The 13,922-nt window shown below is 40.6% G+C and overlaps 1 protein-coding gene across 5 annotated transcripts in view; it reads left to right on the top strand.

The window, feature by feature from the left end:
* Nucleotides 1-13,922, top strand: part of LOC122791042 (myomegalin-like) — a 3,200,315-nt gene that overhangs the window by 2,355,693 nt on the left and 830,700 nt on the right. For all 5 annotated transcript variants that reach the window (XM_044058817.1, XM_044058818.1, XM_044058820.1 and 2 more), the window contains exon 42: nt 784-897. In XM_044058817.1, coding sequence (XP_043914752.1) covers nt 784-897 — 114 coding nt within the window. The remainder of the gene's footprint in view (nt 1-783; nt 898-13,922) is intronic.

Raw genomic sequence — 13,922 nt, 5'->3', positions numbered from 1 at the left:
ATTTTCAAATGCCATGTAGTTCTAATACATTTGTAACACAAGCATGTTGTATAAGTAAGTTTGATATTCAAAGGACATATTCGTTACAGAACTCCAGCTGGCTGTCCTGGCAGTAGCCCGTATCATCACAGCCATATTTGCTAAAGATGTTTAAAAGCCTAAGTAGCTTTCCTTGTGTTTTTGTTACCAATGTACATTTTTTACACTGTTTTGCACTTCAGCTACCCCTAGAAATTTGATCAGCCCTTTTAATTTACCAATTGTTGGTTCCAGTTTTAGATTGAGTCACATCAGCACTCATCGGTGAACTGTGCTAGAGATCATACTTAGAGGGGTTTGCCCTCCACTTTGGATCAGTGAAGTATATTAAATTCCTAGCAAACTAGGTTTGTTCCATTACATTTCCAGTTCCTGTAGTAACTTATGGTTAATATCCATATGATATTCTGCTCTCTCTTGTCAAGTAGCATATGCAGTGTGTTCCATTAATTACAATATATGGCAATAGAAGTGATGTTCTGTCTTTCCCTAAGTTGTGTCAAGCTTTGTGTCAGTCTTTCCACAGAGACTGGCTTCTGTGGATCTGGATAAGTGGATTCAAAAATGTCACCCGTGCATGTTTATCAAAATTGAGTACTGCTGCCAAAATTTAGATTCCTCCTCTTGGTTTATATAATTTGCTTCTGAGACTCTATTTCTGTTTTAAATTAAATTATAGCACAATTATTGTTGCTGTTTTTGTGTTGTTATTGTTATCATTATTGTTATTTTACTTTTCTTTAGTGGAGTCTGTTCTGCAACTTGTGGACAGAGAGGTTCAAGTGGGTCTGCAGATGCCAGAATATGAAATATGTGGATTGGTTATACCTGAAGAAGATAAATTAAGAACTAGACAAGGTAGACTTTTTACTACTAGAAACTAATACAAAGCTAAGAGCATGCTGCAAATGTGGATAGAACTGACTTGGCTTGAAAGTGTAACTTGAAGCCTTAGTATTTATTTTTATAACCAAAACAGAACAAAAAAATTAGTTCCATCGGCCTCTGGATGTCTTTTTACTTTTTCGTACCAGATTTTAATAGGTTGTTTTACTGTGTTTTATCCTTTTTGCTGTTATAAATACCTTATTTTCATGCTGATTTCTGTAAATTACTTGAATTCCTGAAGTACACAAGAAGAGTAAGGAGACTATTGATTAGCACAATTCATGTCATCATCCTAGGTCTGAGTGTGTAGGACCCCCAGAGATGCCATCACAGCCCTAGGTCATAAATCCTGTTACTACTGAAACCTGTGGCCTGTTTGGATGCTGCCATGTCATTGCCCACTTACACATCCTTCAGGACCAAATGCATAATTCTGCTGTCTGAACTGGACATCAGTTTCCCAGTGCCCAAACTGGAAAACCATCTATTAAAAAGAGAAGGGAGAGCAGCATTCCTTGCCCTAGTAGTGAAAGAGGATATCCATGTTAATAAAACAGAGATGGAGGACTCCTCACCTCCACTCCCATTGTAAGAAATCATTTGTAGCCACCCTCTGCAGTAGGACTCGTACATCTGAAGATATGAGACTTGACAAAGCAGTGACGTGCTAGTAGGTCTGTGTCCCCATGCTTTTTTCCTAGTTTGGTTAAGGTCGTCTCAGAACTTTCTCTGGTTTGTTCAGAGTTGGCAACCAGACTACCATCTGTTTCAAGAGTTCACTTAATCAGAAAGAGAATTCCTTCCATTGAAGGACTTGAACTCCCTGATTGTGAGGAGTAGGAAGAACTGGAATAAGTCTGTGATGCAAATGGCATCTTGTCTGGTGGATCTCCCTCAAGGACTCTTTCATTTGGGGATCCACACTTCCACTGGTAAAAGGGTTCTTCAAATGGCTATCTCAAGAGGCAGTTGAATCCCAGGAAAGATGGACTTTCTAGAAACGGACCCTCCAAAGGCTATGGCTATATCTCTTAATTAGGAACCCCTGTTGGATGCCTTTAATGCATTATCCCCCCCCCCCCCCCCCACACACACACACACATTTTAGAGAGATCTGACTGATTCTTGTTGAATAGCAATTGTATAGCAAATCCAGATGCAGTGCTTCTCAATATTGATAATAGAATGAAGCTGGCTGCAGTGTATAACACTCTTTCCTGCGACTAGATGAGCAGTATTTTAGACCAGCTGAGGGAAGAAGGTCTGCACATTGGCAACTGTAGCCTTCAGAGCGCTGAACTATCAGTCTTACATGAATAAGGTTATAAAGCGATCCTTAATTAACTTCACAAAGCTTATGGAAAGTGAAAGATGATGGCAGTCTAAAGATCTTTTGTCTAGACTGCTCTGTAGATGGTCAGATGTGAGTATGGCACTCTGGGTATGTAGATGCTAGGGCTTGCTGTTGCTGAGTCTTTCATTAGGAAACGTTCCTGGCTGAGGCTACCATCCCTACCTAAGAATGATAAAGAGCAACTTCCAAATTCTTCTTTGGACAAGGGCTTGTTCTTTGGACCACCAGTTCATGCAGTGTTTAAAAAATTTGGAAATAGAGGGAAGAGTAGTTAGTAAAACAGGTATTGTATCCTCTTATTCCCAAATGCAGCTGGAACTGCACTACTTAACAATGACCTCACTTCCACAGGCAAGATATTGGGAAGTAGGCTAAAGACAGGAAAGTTACCTAGAAGAGAAAATAGCAGCAAGAAGACAAAGGGAGCTTTCGGATATGCAGATATGAAACTGATATTCAATAGACAAATTTGCGCCTAATTGTAAATATGATAACATAATTTTAATTAAAAATGGCAAATTTCTTTGCAATCAGCTGTAAAAAATGTGCACTTAGTGCATTAGTAATGTCCTTACTTTTAATGTCAGTAAATGTAACATCACAAGGCATGATGAAAAAGGTTGTAAATTGGACATTCCAAGATGGCCGCTGACAACTAGACATGCATTAAGCTGCAGCTCCATAAATTAAAAGTTCAATCTGCAACAAAGCCTAAACATCCTATGTCAAAAAGATAAAATCTGCACAACCCCGACAGAAACAACAAGTAAGAAGCAAGGAAACAGCTTTATCTAAAAATATAAAGCAAATTTTGAACTTCAAAGTACCTTTTAAGCCAGCAGGGTAGCAGTGACTGGGACCGTGTGGCAAGGCCTGCTCAATTTTACAGTTCAGCAGCATCTGAAAAATACTTCAAAACAAAAAGAAAAATCACTATGACTAGCACCCAGGATCAAAGTAAGGAACTAATGGAAATACAAACATCTAAATCAAAATTATTTGCAATTGTGACAACTGAAAAGGACAAAGCAAGCAAGAGACAGAAAATGTCTTAAGTCGCAACAGGAAACTAATAAAGTTTCTTTGAGAGCAAAAAATGAAAACTCATACTCAGTAGAAGATTTAAAAACAGCACTACAACCACTCCAGAATGGCATTCGTGAGCTTTCTGAAAAGCTTAGTTCTGTGGGAAACAACACTGAACATACTGCGGCAAGACTAACCTTAAATGAAACTAAGACTGAGGAAAACACATCTGAAATCAAACCCCTGAAGACTACAATTAAAACCAACGAACAGACCATAAGAGAACTCCATTCAAAAATGATAGACCTTGAAGCAAGAAGCAGAAGGAACAATATAATTTTAAGAGGGGTACCTGAAGTGTTTGATCAAACCCAACTGAATACAGTAATCAAAGAGATTGTGGAAACAACTGTGGAAAATAAGAATATAGCAAAAGAAATGATCATTGAACATGCACACAGATCTCTTCGGACATCACAGGATGAAACTGTAAACATACTCAATGCAGCACACACCTACATGATCCTAGCTGCTGCTAGCACACACCTACATGATCCTAGCTGCTGCTAAACAGAAAGGAAACATAACATGGAGGGGCCATAAAATAAGCATTACACAAGACCTGCCTCTGCCCATAAAGCAAGAACGCCAAGAACTAGCCCCTTTTGGTTCTTATCTAATTAAGAAGAATATCAAATGCGTTACTCTGCGAAACCTATGTTCAGCTATAAAGATCAAAAACACTGTGTTCAAAGCAAAACTGAAGCTAAAACTACCTTCATCAAAGCATTCGGAGAAGCCGCTGAAGCAAAGAAATAACACCGCAACATAGCCGACAAACTAAAGCTTAAACCAGATTTTTTAAAAAGCTATGCTTTAAGGTAAGGCTATAAAACAATAAAATGCTTTGCATACATGTATACTTAGATGTTCTTCATCTCACATTGCTGCAGTCCTTACACTTGGGTAGTCCGCTGTCCTCGGTCGGCCCGAATATCAAAGTATAAGGCTGACGTCGGTCAAGGCGCATTTGACTGACATCAGGACGTCAGGGTACAAATGCGCATGACCGACGTCATATCCTCAGTCTTTTTTGCCGCATGGTCTGATGCAGAAGCAGCATTGCAAGTGCCGGTTGGCGTTCTGAGATTTTTCGATTTCGAAGTTTCAGACCGAGTTCAAAGTTGGCTAAGTACCCGTTGGGAATATTTTAGTTTTTTCTTGCCTCAGTGATTTACCGGATGTCAGAAAAAGTCAATAATTGCATTTCTTGTGGGAAACAGATACCGCATAGAGATTATCATACTTTGTGTATTCCTTGCTTAGGGCCTGAGCACGACGTTGTTGGCTGTCGCTCTTGTGCTAGATTCAATAACGCACTATAAAGAGAAGGTTGGATTGTGCCAGGTTAGTCTTTGGGAAGCGGTGCAATTATAAAATGCCGTCGGATGCTCCGACGCCCGCTTCTTCGAAGAAGCGCAAGGACAAAAGCAGTTAAGCCTAGGCTAGAAGAACCGTCTGTACCGGACGCTGGTTCTTTAGAGGTGTCGGTGGAGCCGGTGGCTCCACCGGAGGTTTCTTTGTGTTCCCAGGGTGAGACTTTATTTATTGCAAGATGTGGCCTCTCAGGAGGCAGGTCAGGCTGAGGGGGCTTCTCAGGTTACTATACTCCCCTCCCTTCCTAGGGTGGCTAGGCCCTCTCCTTCTGTTTCAAAGGCTTCTCCCAGGGGCAGGCCAGGTTCAGTTTCAGTTGGTGTCACCCCTAGTTCTTCTGGAACTGTGCCCAAGAAGCATATGCTTAAAATGGCAGAAGATTTGATTACTTTGATTAGAGGTTCTATGCCCCCTCCTGATAAGAGACCTAGGGTGGAGCCTGAGCTAGGGAGTTTTGAGCAGGCTTCAGATGTTTCAGAGTCTTCGGCTGAAGACTTGCAGGAGTACTCTCCTTATTCTGATTCTGATGTGGATGATTCACTCCTTCTGCTTCTCCTCCTGAGGATTTTTCTTTTCAGAAACTCTTCATTCCATGAGGGAGCATTTTAAGTGGGAAGGTCAGGACTTCTCTGATTCCAGGAAAAGGCTTAGGGAATTTTGTTTTACCCCAGCATAGGCCTTTGGCTATACCTCCTGTTTTGGATGTAGTGGAAGATGTTTTACTGAGGCTTCTCTTAATCCTGATTCTTTGCCTCCTGCTCCTGTTAAACCGGATAGGTATTACAGGGTGCCTGAAGCTCATAAGTTTCTTTTAAGAGTCCTAGGGCAGACCCAGAAACTGTTAGCCAGGGGCCTAAAGGTGTTAAGGCTTCTGTTGTAAAGAATCCGGTTCCTGCAGACAAAGAAGCCAGGGCCTTGGATAGATGGGGAAAGAAAGTTTATACTTCTTCCACTCTTGCTATGAGGGCTTTGAATTGCCAGTTTCACATGTTGAAATACCAAAACTATCTCCTTTCACAATTGAAGGCTAAGGTTGATGCTCTGGCAGAAGGTATTGATTGTAAAGAGTTGCAAGATTTAGTACATGTTTCTGAACAGGTGGGTAAGCATTCTTTGCAATGTGGTTTTGATGCTGTACAGGCCTCGTCTAGGGTGGCTGCCACTGGGTCAGTTCTTCGCAGGCACGCCTGGCTGAGGGATCAGAATTTGTCTGACCATGTTAAAACAAGGATTTTAGATGCTCCTTTGCAATCTGACGTGTTGTTTGGTTCTCCTGTTGAGGCAGTTTTAAAGAAAATGGAAGACAAGGCTAAGTCTATGCAGACTGTTAAAGATTTTTTGCAGGACCAGCCTCCAAAGTTTAGTAGAAATTGGCCTACTAAGGGGTGGACGTATCCTTCTTATGATTCCCAGTCTAGGGGTAGATCTAGACGTGGTAGGGGCAGAGCTCAGGGCTCTTTCAGGCCTAGAACAGGAGTTCTCCTGCACAGTCTTCGGTGAGGGCAGGGGTCAGTCCTTTCGTAAACAGACCCAATGACCTACCTTTTCAGCTGCCAGAGCCTTCTCGTCTGGCAGCACCTTTGGGAGGAAGGTTGGCACTTTTCAAAGAAAATTGGAGTTTAATTACCCAAGACAGATGGGTATTGGATATCATACACCACGGCTACAGGTTTTATTTCCATACCTTGCCTCCTTTCAAAGGCATGCCAGACGTTCCTCCTCAACAAAGAATAGAGGCTCACAAGCAAGTTTCTCTGTTGCTCCAAATAGGGGCCATACAGCCGGTCCCTATGCCAGAAGTGGGCCTAGGATTTTATTCTCGCCTGTTCCTAGTACCAAAGAAGGGGAACACGTGGAGACCAATTTTGGATTTATCTATCCTCAACACTTATCTGGACATTCCCAAGTTCAAAATGTTGACGTTGCAGCAGCTTTTACCTCTGCTGGGCAAAGATCATTGGATGGTAACTTTGGATCTCAAGGAGGCTTACCTTCATGTTCCTATCAGACTAAGTTGCAGGAAGTATCTGCGTTTTCGAGCTGGGACTTCTCACTATCAGTTCTCTGCATTGCCCTTTGGCTTATCTACTGCGCCCAGACTGTTCACGAAAGTTCTGGCTCCAGTGATAGCTTTCTTCAGGCTAAAAGGAATACAGATCTATCCTTATTTGGACGACTGCCTGATTCTGGCTCAAGGAAGGGAAGAGCTTCTTCATCATTTGGAATATGTGATAGCAGTGCTAAGATGCCTGGGGTATTCTGTGAACGAAATAAAGTCCAGTCTAGTACCCTCTCAGGACATGTGCTTTCTGGGTGTGAGACTGAATACAGCATCCCAGATGGCCTTTTTAACCCCGGACAAACAAAAGAATCTATCCCTTTATTTCCATCAACTATCTCATCAGTCCGGGCTGACTGCAAGGACAGTCCTTCAAGCCTTAGGGTTCATGGCATCTTGTATTCTGGTGCTTCCCAATGCCAAACTGCATATGAGGAAGCTACAATGGTATCTCAAAAATGTATGGACACAGCACTGCCAGGATCTGGACACTGTCATTCAAATAATACCTTGCATTCAAAAGGAATTTTTGTGGTGGGCTCAGGAATGTCACCTAAACAAGGGACTCTCTGTGACCCGGCCAGAGGCGAGTCAGATTTTAACGACAGATGCCTCAGACAAAGCTTGGGGAGCTCATCTAAATGGAAAGTGGATACAAGACAAGTGGCCTGCCAGACTACAACATCTACATATCAACATGAAGGAGATGTTAGCAGTCCAGTTTGCATTAATAGCTTTCAAGGAATTACTTCTTCCAGGGCAGGTGTTGATTCTAACAGACAACACAACTGTCATGTGGTACATCAACAAGCAAGGGGAACGATTCTTATCCTCTATGCAGGCAAGCAATGATTTTGTGGGAGACTGCTCTCAGTTTACAGCTCAATCTTCAGGCAAGGTTTCTGCCAGGAGCACAGAACTCCTTAGCAGATGTGTTGAGCAGACGAATTATGGATCCCCACGAGTGGAAATTGATCCTCATGTATTTCAGAAATTGACAGTGTCATGGGGAACTCCGGACATAGATCTGTTCGCTTCTCCACTAAACCATCAGCTGCCAAAGTTTTGCACAAAAAGGTTTCATCCCACAGCTTGGAGAGTGGATGCTCTTTCTTTCAATTGGAGCAATCTTCATGTGTATGCCTTTCCACCTCTGCCTCTCCTCCCAAAGGTACTTCTAAAGGTCAGACAGGACAAGCCAAGGATGATTTTAATAGCTCCGGATTGGCCTCGACAGCACTGGTACCCATTACTGAGAAGTCTGGTACGAAAGCCTCCATGGCCTTTGCCTTCGATTCCACACCTGTTGTCACAGGAGGACAGCCATTTGCTCAATGTCAAGCTTCACTCTCTGCACCTAACAGCCTGGCATATTCTGTTTTGAACCATAGTGGGCCTCCACTTCCTCAGCAAGTTTTGAATGTTATTTTGGAAGCTAGGAGGCCTAGTACAAGGAAAGTGTACGCAGACAAATGGAAGAGATTTTTATTTTGGAGTGCAGCAAAAGATTTTGATGTTTCTGAGCCTAATTTGTGTGTGGCTCTTCAATATCTTACTGAGTTACTAGACAAAGGTTTGTCTTTCTCTTCTATTAAAGTTCATGCTGCAGCAATTTCGCTCACTATGATTGCGACCCACCATTGTTTTCTCATCCTTTGTTCAAGCAATTTCTTAGAGGGCAAAGAATATAAGACCCCACGAAGAGCTCCTACTCCTGCTTGGGATCTCAATTTTGTGTTGGAGAAACTCACTCTACAACCTTTTGAGCCTGCAGCTACTTCTGAGTTGAAATATTTGTCATGGAAGACTGCTTTTTGTTGGCCATTACCTCTGCAAGAAGGGTTTCTGAATTGCAGGCCCTTATGGCGGTTGAGCCTTTCTTGATTTTCCATAAGGATAGGGTATCATTACGAACTAATCCTTCCTTTATGCCTAAGGTGGTTTCTAGTGTGGCTTTAAACCAAACTATTCATTTGCCTACTTTTTATGCAAATCCCCAAAATAAAGGGGAAAAGATTTTGCACACTTTAGATGTACACAGGCAGTTGCGTTATTATTTGGACAGAACTAAAGGGTTCAGGCAGTCTCAGCAGTTGTTTGTTTCTTTTGCTTTGAGTTCTCAGGGCAAGCCTGTGTCAAAACAAACTATTTCTAAGTGGATTGGGTTTTGCATTGCTTTCTGTTATTCCCATCATGGCAAGGAGATTCCAGCTGGGATTAGGCCTCATTCCACTAGGGCTACTGCCACTTCAACAGCTCTTTTGAGGGAGTGGCAACCAAGGATATTTTGGAGGCAGCTACTTGGAGTTCAGTGCATACTTTCTCTAGGCATTATCACCTGCCACTTTACTCTAAATCCAGGGCTGGTTTTGCCACTGCTGTTTTGCAGGGCATTTTGGCAGCTCCTGCTTCCTTGTAGTTAGCCATCCTGCCTTACCTCTGCTTTGGGATTCTACCCAAGTGTAAGGACTGCAGCAATGTGAGATGAAGAACATAGTACAGTTTTGTACCTACCATAAATGTAGATGTTCGAAGATCCACATTGCTGCAGTCCAATTTACCCTCCCTCCTTCCCCTCTGTAGTTAGAGGTGGTTGTGTGGGTTGGGTTGTACATATTGTGTATATTGTATATATTGTACATATAATTAGTGCAAGGGTGGTTGGTTGGTTGTTTGCTGTCTTTTGGTTTTGACCTTTATTTTTAGGGTCTTCTGGCATCTGGGGCAAGAAAGGACTGAGGATATGACGTCGGTCATGCGCATTTGTACCCTGACGTCCTGATGTCAGTCAAATGCGCCTTGACCGACGTCAGCCTTATACTTTGATATTCGGGCCGACCGAGGACAGCGGACTACCCAAGTGTAAGGACTGCAGCAATGTGGATCTTCGAACATCTACATTTATGGTAGGTACAAAACTGTACTTTCCTGCATTCCAGTTACAAACCATGGTGTATAAACAGCAAATATCACTGCCAAATGTCTGTTTAAATGTTAAATGTGGTCCTACGGCCAAAAAGCACATAGCAAATGCATTACCTTGTAAAATCAACCCCTTTACCTCCAAAATACTCGGCAAACAGTAAAACATGTATAAAGCTAAAGTTAACTACAAAAGAAGTCTACACAAGCTCTATACACTGTACTTAATAAATCCAAATACACTGTATAGCCGAAAAATCGCTAAAAAACGAAAACGAAGCAAGAAAAGAATATATGAAACACTCCCAGCCACAGTAAATATCCAAACAAGCCTAAATAAAGGGAATTTACCACTTTTGATGATCCGGAGAGCTGTCTGTGTGAGCAAAAACCGGAAGTATCAATACCCAGATCAGGCAGTGTTGGGAGGTCAAATGTCTACTTCCTATGAAGGGCAGGAGCCGCAAAGCACTACTGGCAACCGCAAGGCTAAATATACAGCATTAAAACTAATCAAAATCAACGGAAATAAGGAAGCATATGAAGAAAAGCCTCTTAAGGTAATAAAATAAGACTTTTACAGGCAGAATCTAAGGATTCTAAACAAGTGCTAGGCAAATGTCTAAGAAATGCAGTATTTTTCTTTGTACTGTTGCAAGTTTGCAGAAAGGCTGTATGTGATAGAAAGTGCATCTTGCAGTGTCAAATATGTAAAGATAAAGATAAATGTTTATTTATCTACTGAGCTTTGCATGAAAGATGGGTCTGTTAAGAATTCAACAAAAGTTGTTGCAAGACTTTACATCTATTTTAGTTTTCCTTTCTGGTGTGTGTGTGTAGATATATAAAGCTGGTTAGTACTAAGTAATGTTAAAAAGTTGTCATAAGCAGGGACAATCCATGTAGATTCAGCAAGCTGTTTCTGTTCTTTCAAAAAAAATGTTTTTCTCTGATTTTTAAAAGCAATGTTAAATTGTCTGCATACTCTGTATCTGTGCTGTTATGTTATCCAAGAATGTGGATGTATTAGCAGGTAAACTTACAGCTCTAGCATAATCATTAATCAAATTGTTTTCATGTGCTACTACACTGCCGTTACAATGTGGTTAGGAGGTCTGCTGGAATTGCACCAGGAGTAATGTAAACATTAATCACTAGGTTTAAAAGTAGTTAAACATTTGAAGAAGCTGAGTTTCGTTCCCCTTCAGTTGTTTCTGAATGTTATACTGCAAAAGGGGTTCAATGTTTATTGTAAAACTGCTTTTACATTATGTAAGCCCAATCAGACAAAATTTAACTGTGTACAAGCAAAGGGGGTTGTAATTTTTTAAATGACTCTCCTATATACAACCCTCAATTGGAAGCTAGTCCTAAAAATGTAATTATTGCAATCATAATGCAGGATTTACAAAATGTTTTTTCTTATATATATATATATATATATATATATATATATATATATATATATATGTATATATATATGTATATATATATATATATGTATGTATGTATAAAGTTATTTACACACTTGTGTAATCTGTAAATACTTCCAACTGGTTTTTAGAGCATACACTTCATTAAGGAGCAAGCAACTGTGTGTAAGTCATGTTTAGCGTCACGTGGAACAAAGTAAAGTTCCTAGTTATTATCATACCTCTCAACCTGGAAACATCAAAAATCTGGACAAGGCCCATGAAAAATAGGTACAAATCTGTACGCTGATTAACATCTAATTTGCATACATAATTACGTAACCCCACCCACTCCAATGGAATTGTGGTATACCAACTTTCAAACGTAAACTGAAGAACAGATGGTCAAGATATGGCCCCAGAGTCCCCCTGCAGCCATTCCAATGTCCCGTCACCTGGCTATTTCGCCCCATTTACCATAAACACTAATGTGTGCATACTGCTTTACTTCCACAATTATTATTTGGATATTATTTTTACATTTTACAGCACAACAATGCCGAAACACTAATAAACAATCTGGTAAGCAAAGCAATACTGTCTCACAATGAAAATAGACTTGGCATTAAAACTTCCCTGCCCTTGAAACTCACATTCATTGAAACCCACACCACATCCAAAGAAAATGCATTTGGTCAGTCGTGGATAAAGATCACCTTTGGGATGTTTGCAAATCATTGGCCTCTTACACACAAAACAGGAAACGTACATGTGTTCTTTTCTTTGATGCACTTTCCTGACTTTATTCAGTTATATTCTTTGTACAATACAACACACTTTTTATAGAGCATTTTAAATGATTTTAACATTTTTCCAGTAGGCTGTACTGTAGGCAGTGAAATAAAATGCATGAACAAATAATGACAAAGTTGCCCAATTCAGAACAATTCCATCATAAAAGTCTACTTCCACATCCACACTATACATAGAATGACAGTAGTATAAGCCATAGGCATCTTACACAGCTTCTCACTCTTTTTTCAATTTCTTTTTTTTTGGGGGGGGGGGTCAAAAGGTCAAAAACCAGGGACACATTTTAAACATTACTTGTATAATTTTGTAAAGTTAGAATAAAATGTTGTTACCACCATGCATTTCACTAGCAAGTCTTGAGCCCTGGTCCCGATGCGCTACAGTCAGAGTAACTGCACAGCCTGCTAAAATGTAAAATGGACCTGCACTGATTTCTGTAAAATGTAAACGGAGCTGCTATTGCAGGGATTTCTCACACACACAGTAAAACGGACCTGCACTGCTTGCTTAGTTAGTACAAAGATTTCTATAAAATGTAAATGGAGCTGCTACAAAGATTTCTAATGTAAACCACACATTAAAATAGAACTGCTACAAAGATTTATATAAAACGGACCTGCTCTCCAAGGTTGTTACAAAGATAAATCTGACCAGCAGAGATTTCTCCAACACACATTTAAACGGAGCTGCAAGATTTCTAATCTAAACCACACACACACACACCAACGATTTATATAAAATGTAAAATGGACTTGCAGAGATTTCTCTCACACACTTTTGCTTAAGCTGCTACAAAGATAAATGTAAAACAGACCTGCATTTCTCACACACACATTAAAACAGCTGCTACAAAGATTTCTAACATAAACTGGAGATGCTTACACACACCCCCATTTCTGCAAAATGGAGCTGCTACAAATATTTCTAATATAAACCAGAGCTGCTTACACATACTTAAAACGGAACTACCTGCTTGTTTTTACACACATGGACAGAGGCAGAGCTGCTTTAAATACAGATACTTAACATACAACGGACACACACCCTAAATCACTACCTGACAATAAGTGAATACCCAGCCACACACAAACACTTTGTTTCCTTACCTAATGCCTTGCCTTGCTTCATCCCATTCTCTCAGCCTGCAGCCCAAAGTCCGTTTACGTTGGCAGAAATTTGCAAAAATAAAGTAACGCCAGTCGCCAGCCCATTTTCAGCATAGCAGTTTAAAAAAGTAAAGCAAAGCCAGCCCATTCTCGGCAGCATTAGTGCTGCTACTGTTTAATTCTCATTTCCCGCCCACTCACAGCCAGCCGGAAATAATGACGTGAGCTCCTTGAGCTCAATTCCGGCTGGCTGGTAGCGCTGACGAAGCTGACGACATCGCGCATAAAAAAAGAAAGCAAAAAAATCAGAAATGAAGGGGTGCCACTCGGGAACTGTGGCACCCCTTCATTTTGACCCCAAAACTCGGTAAAAACCGAGTAATTCGGGACGGTTGGGAGGTCTGGTTATTATCTCCCTTTACCAGCAATATAACGGCTCTCCTAGATGGTACCCAAACAATACGCTAGACAAAATATAACACCATAAAAAATAGGGAGATAGGTGGACAGGCACGGGGGGTGGTGCAAAAAAGTTGGAAGCCATCCTATTCAAATATATGCTACCCTAAAATAATTGTCTTCATTACAACTGCTTTTTTAATTATAAATATAAAAATAACCTAAGGCCACTACTTTATCAGTATACAAAGGATTTATAGCTAGGCATGTATAAAGTTGATACTTGGAATGTCAATGGGTTAGGTGATAGTAAAAAGTTAAATCTAATCCTACACTTAATATATCAAGCTAACTCCAATATCATATTCTTACAAGAAACACATCCAGTATCATATTCTTACAAGAAAGACACCTTAACAAAGAACAACGGTTAAAAATTAGCTCAAGAAAATGGATCTAGGAAATTATTT

This window comes from Protopterus annectens, chromosome 16.part0 (assembly GCF_019279795.1).
Source record: "Protopterus annectens isolate FY-2018-M chromosome 16.part0, PAN1.0, whole genome shotgun sequence".
NCBI classification, from domain to species: Eukaryota; Metazoa; Chordata; order Ceratodontiformes; family Protopteridae; genus Protopterus; species Protopterus annectens.
Note: the sequence above shows the minus strand (reverse complement) of the source record. Positions and strands in the feature narration are given on the sequence as shown.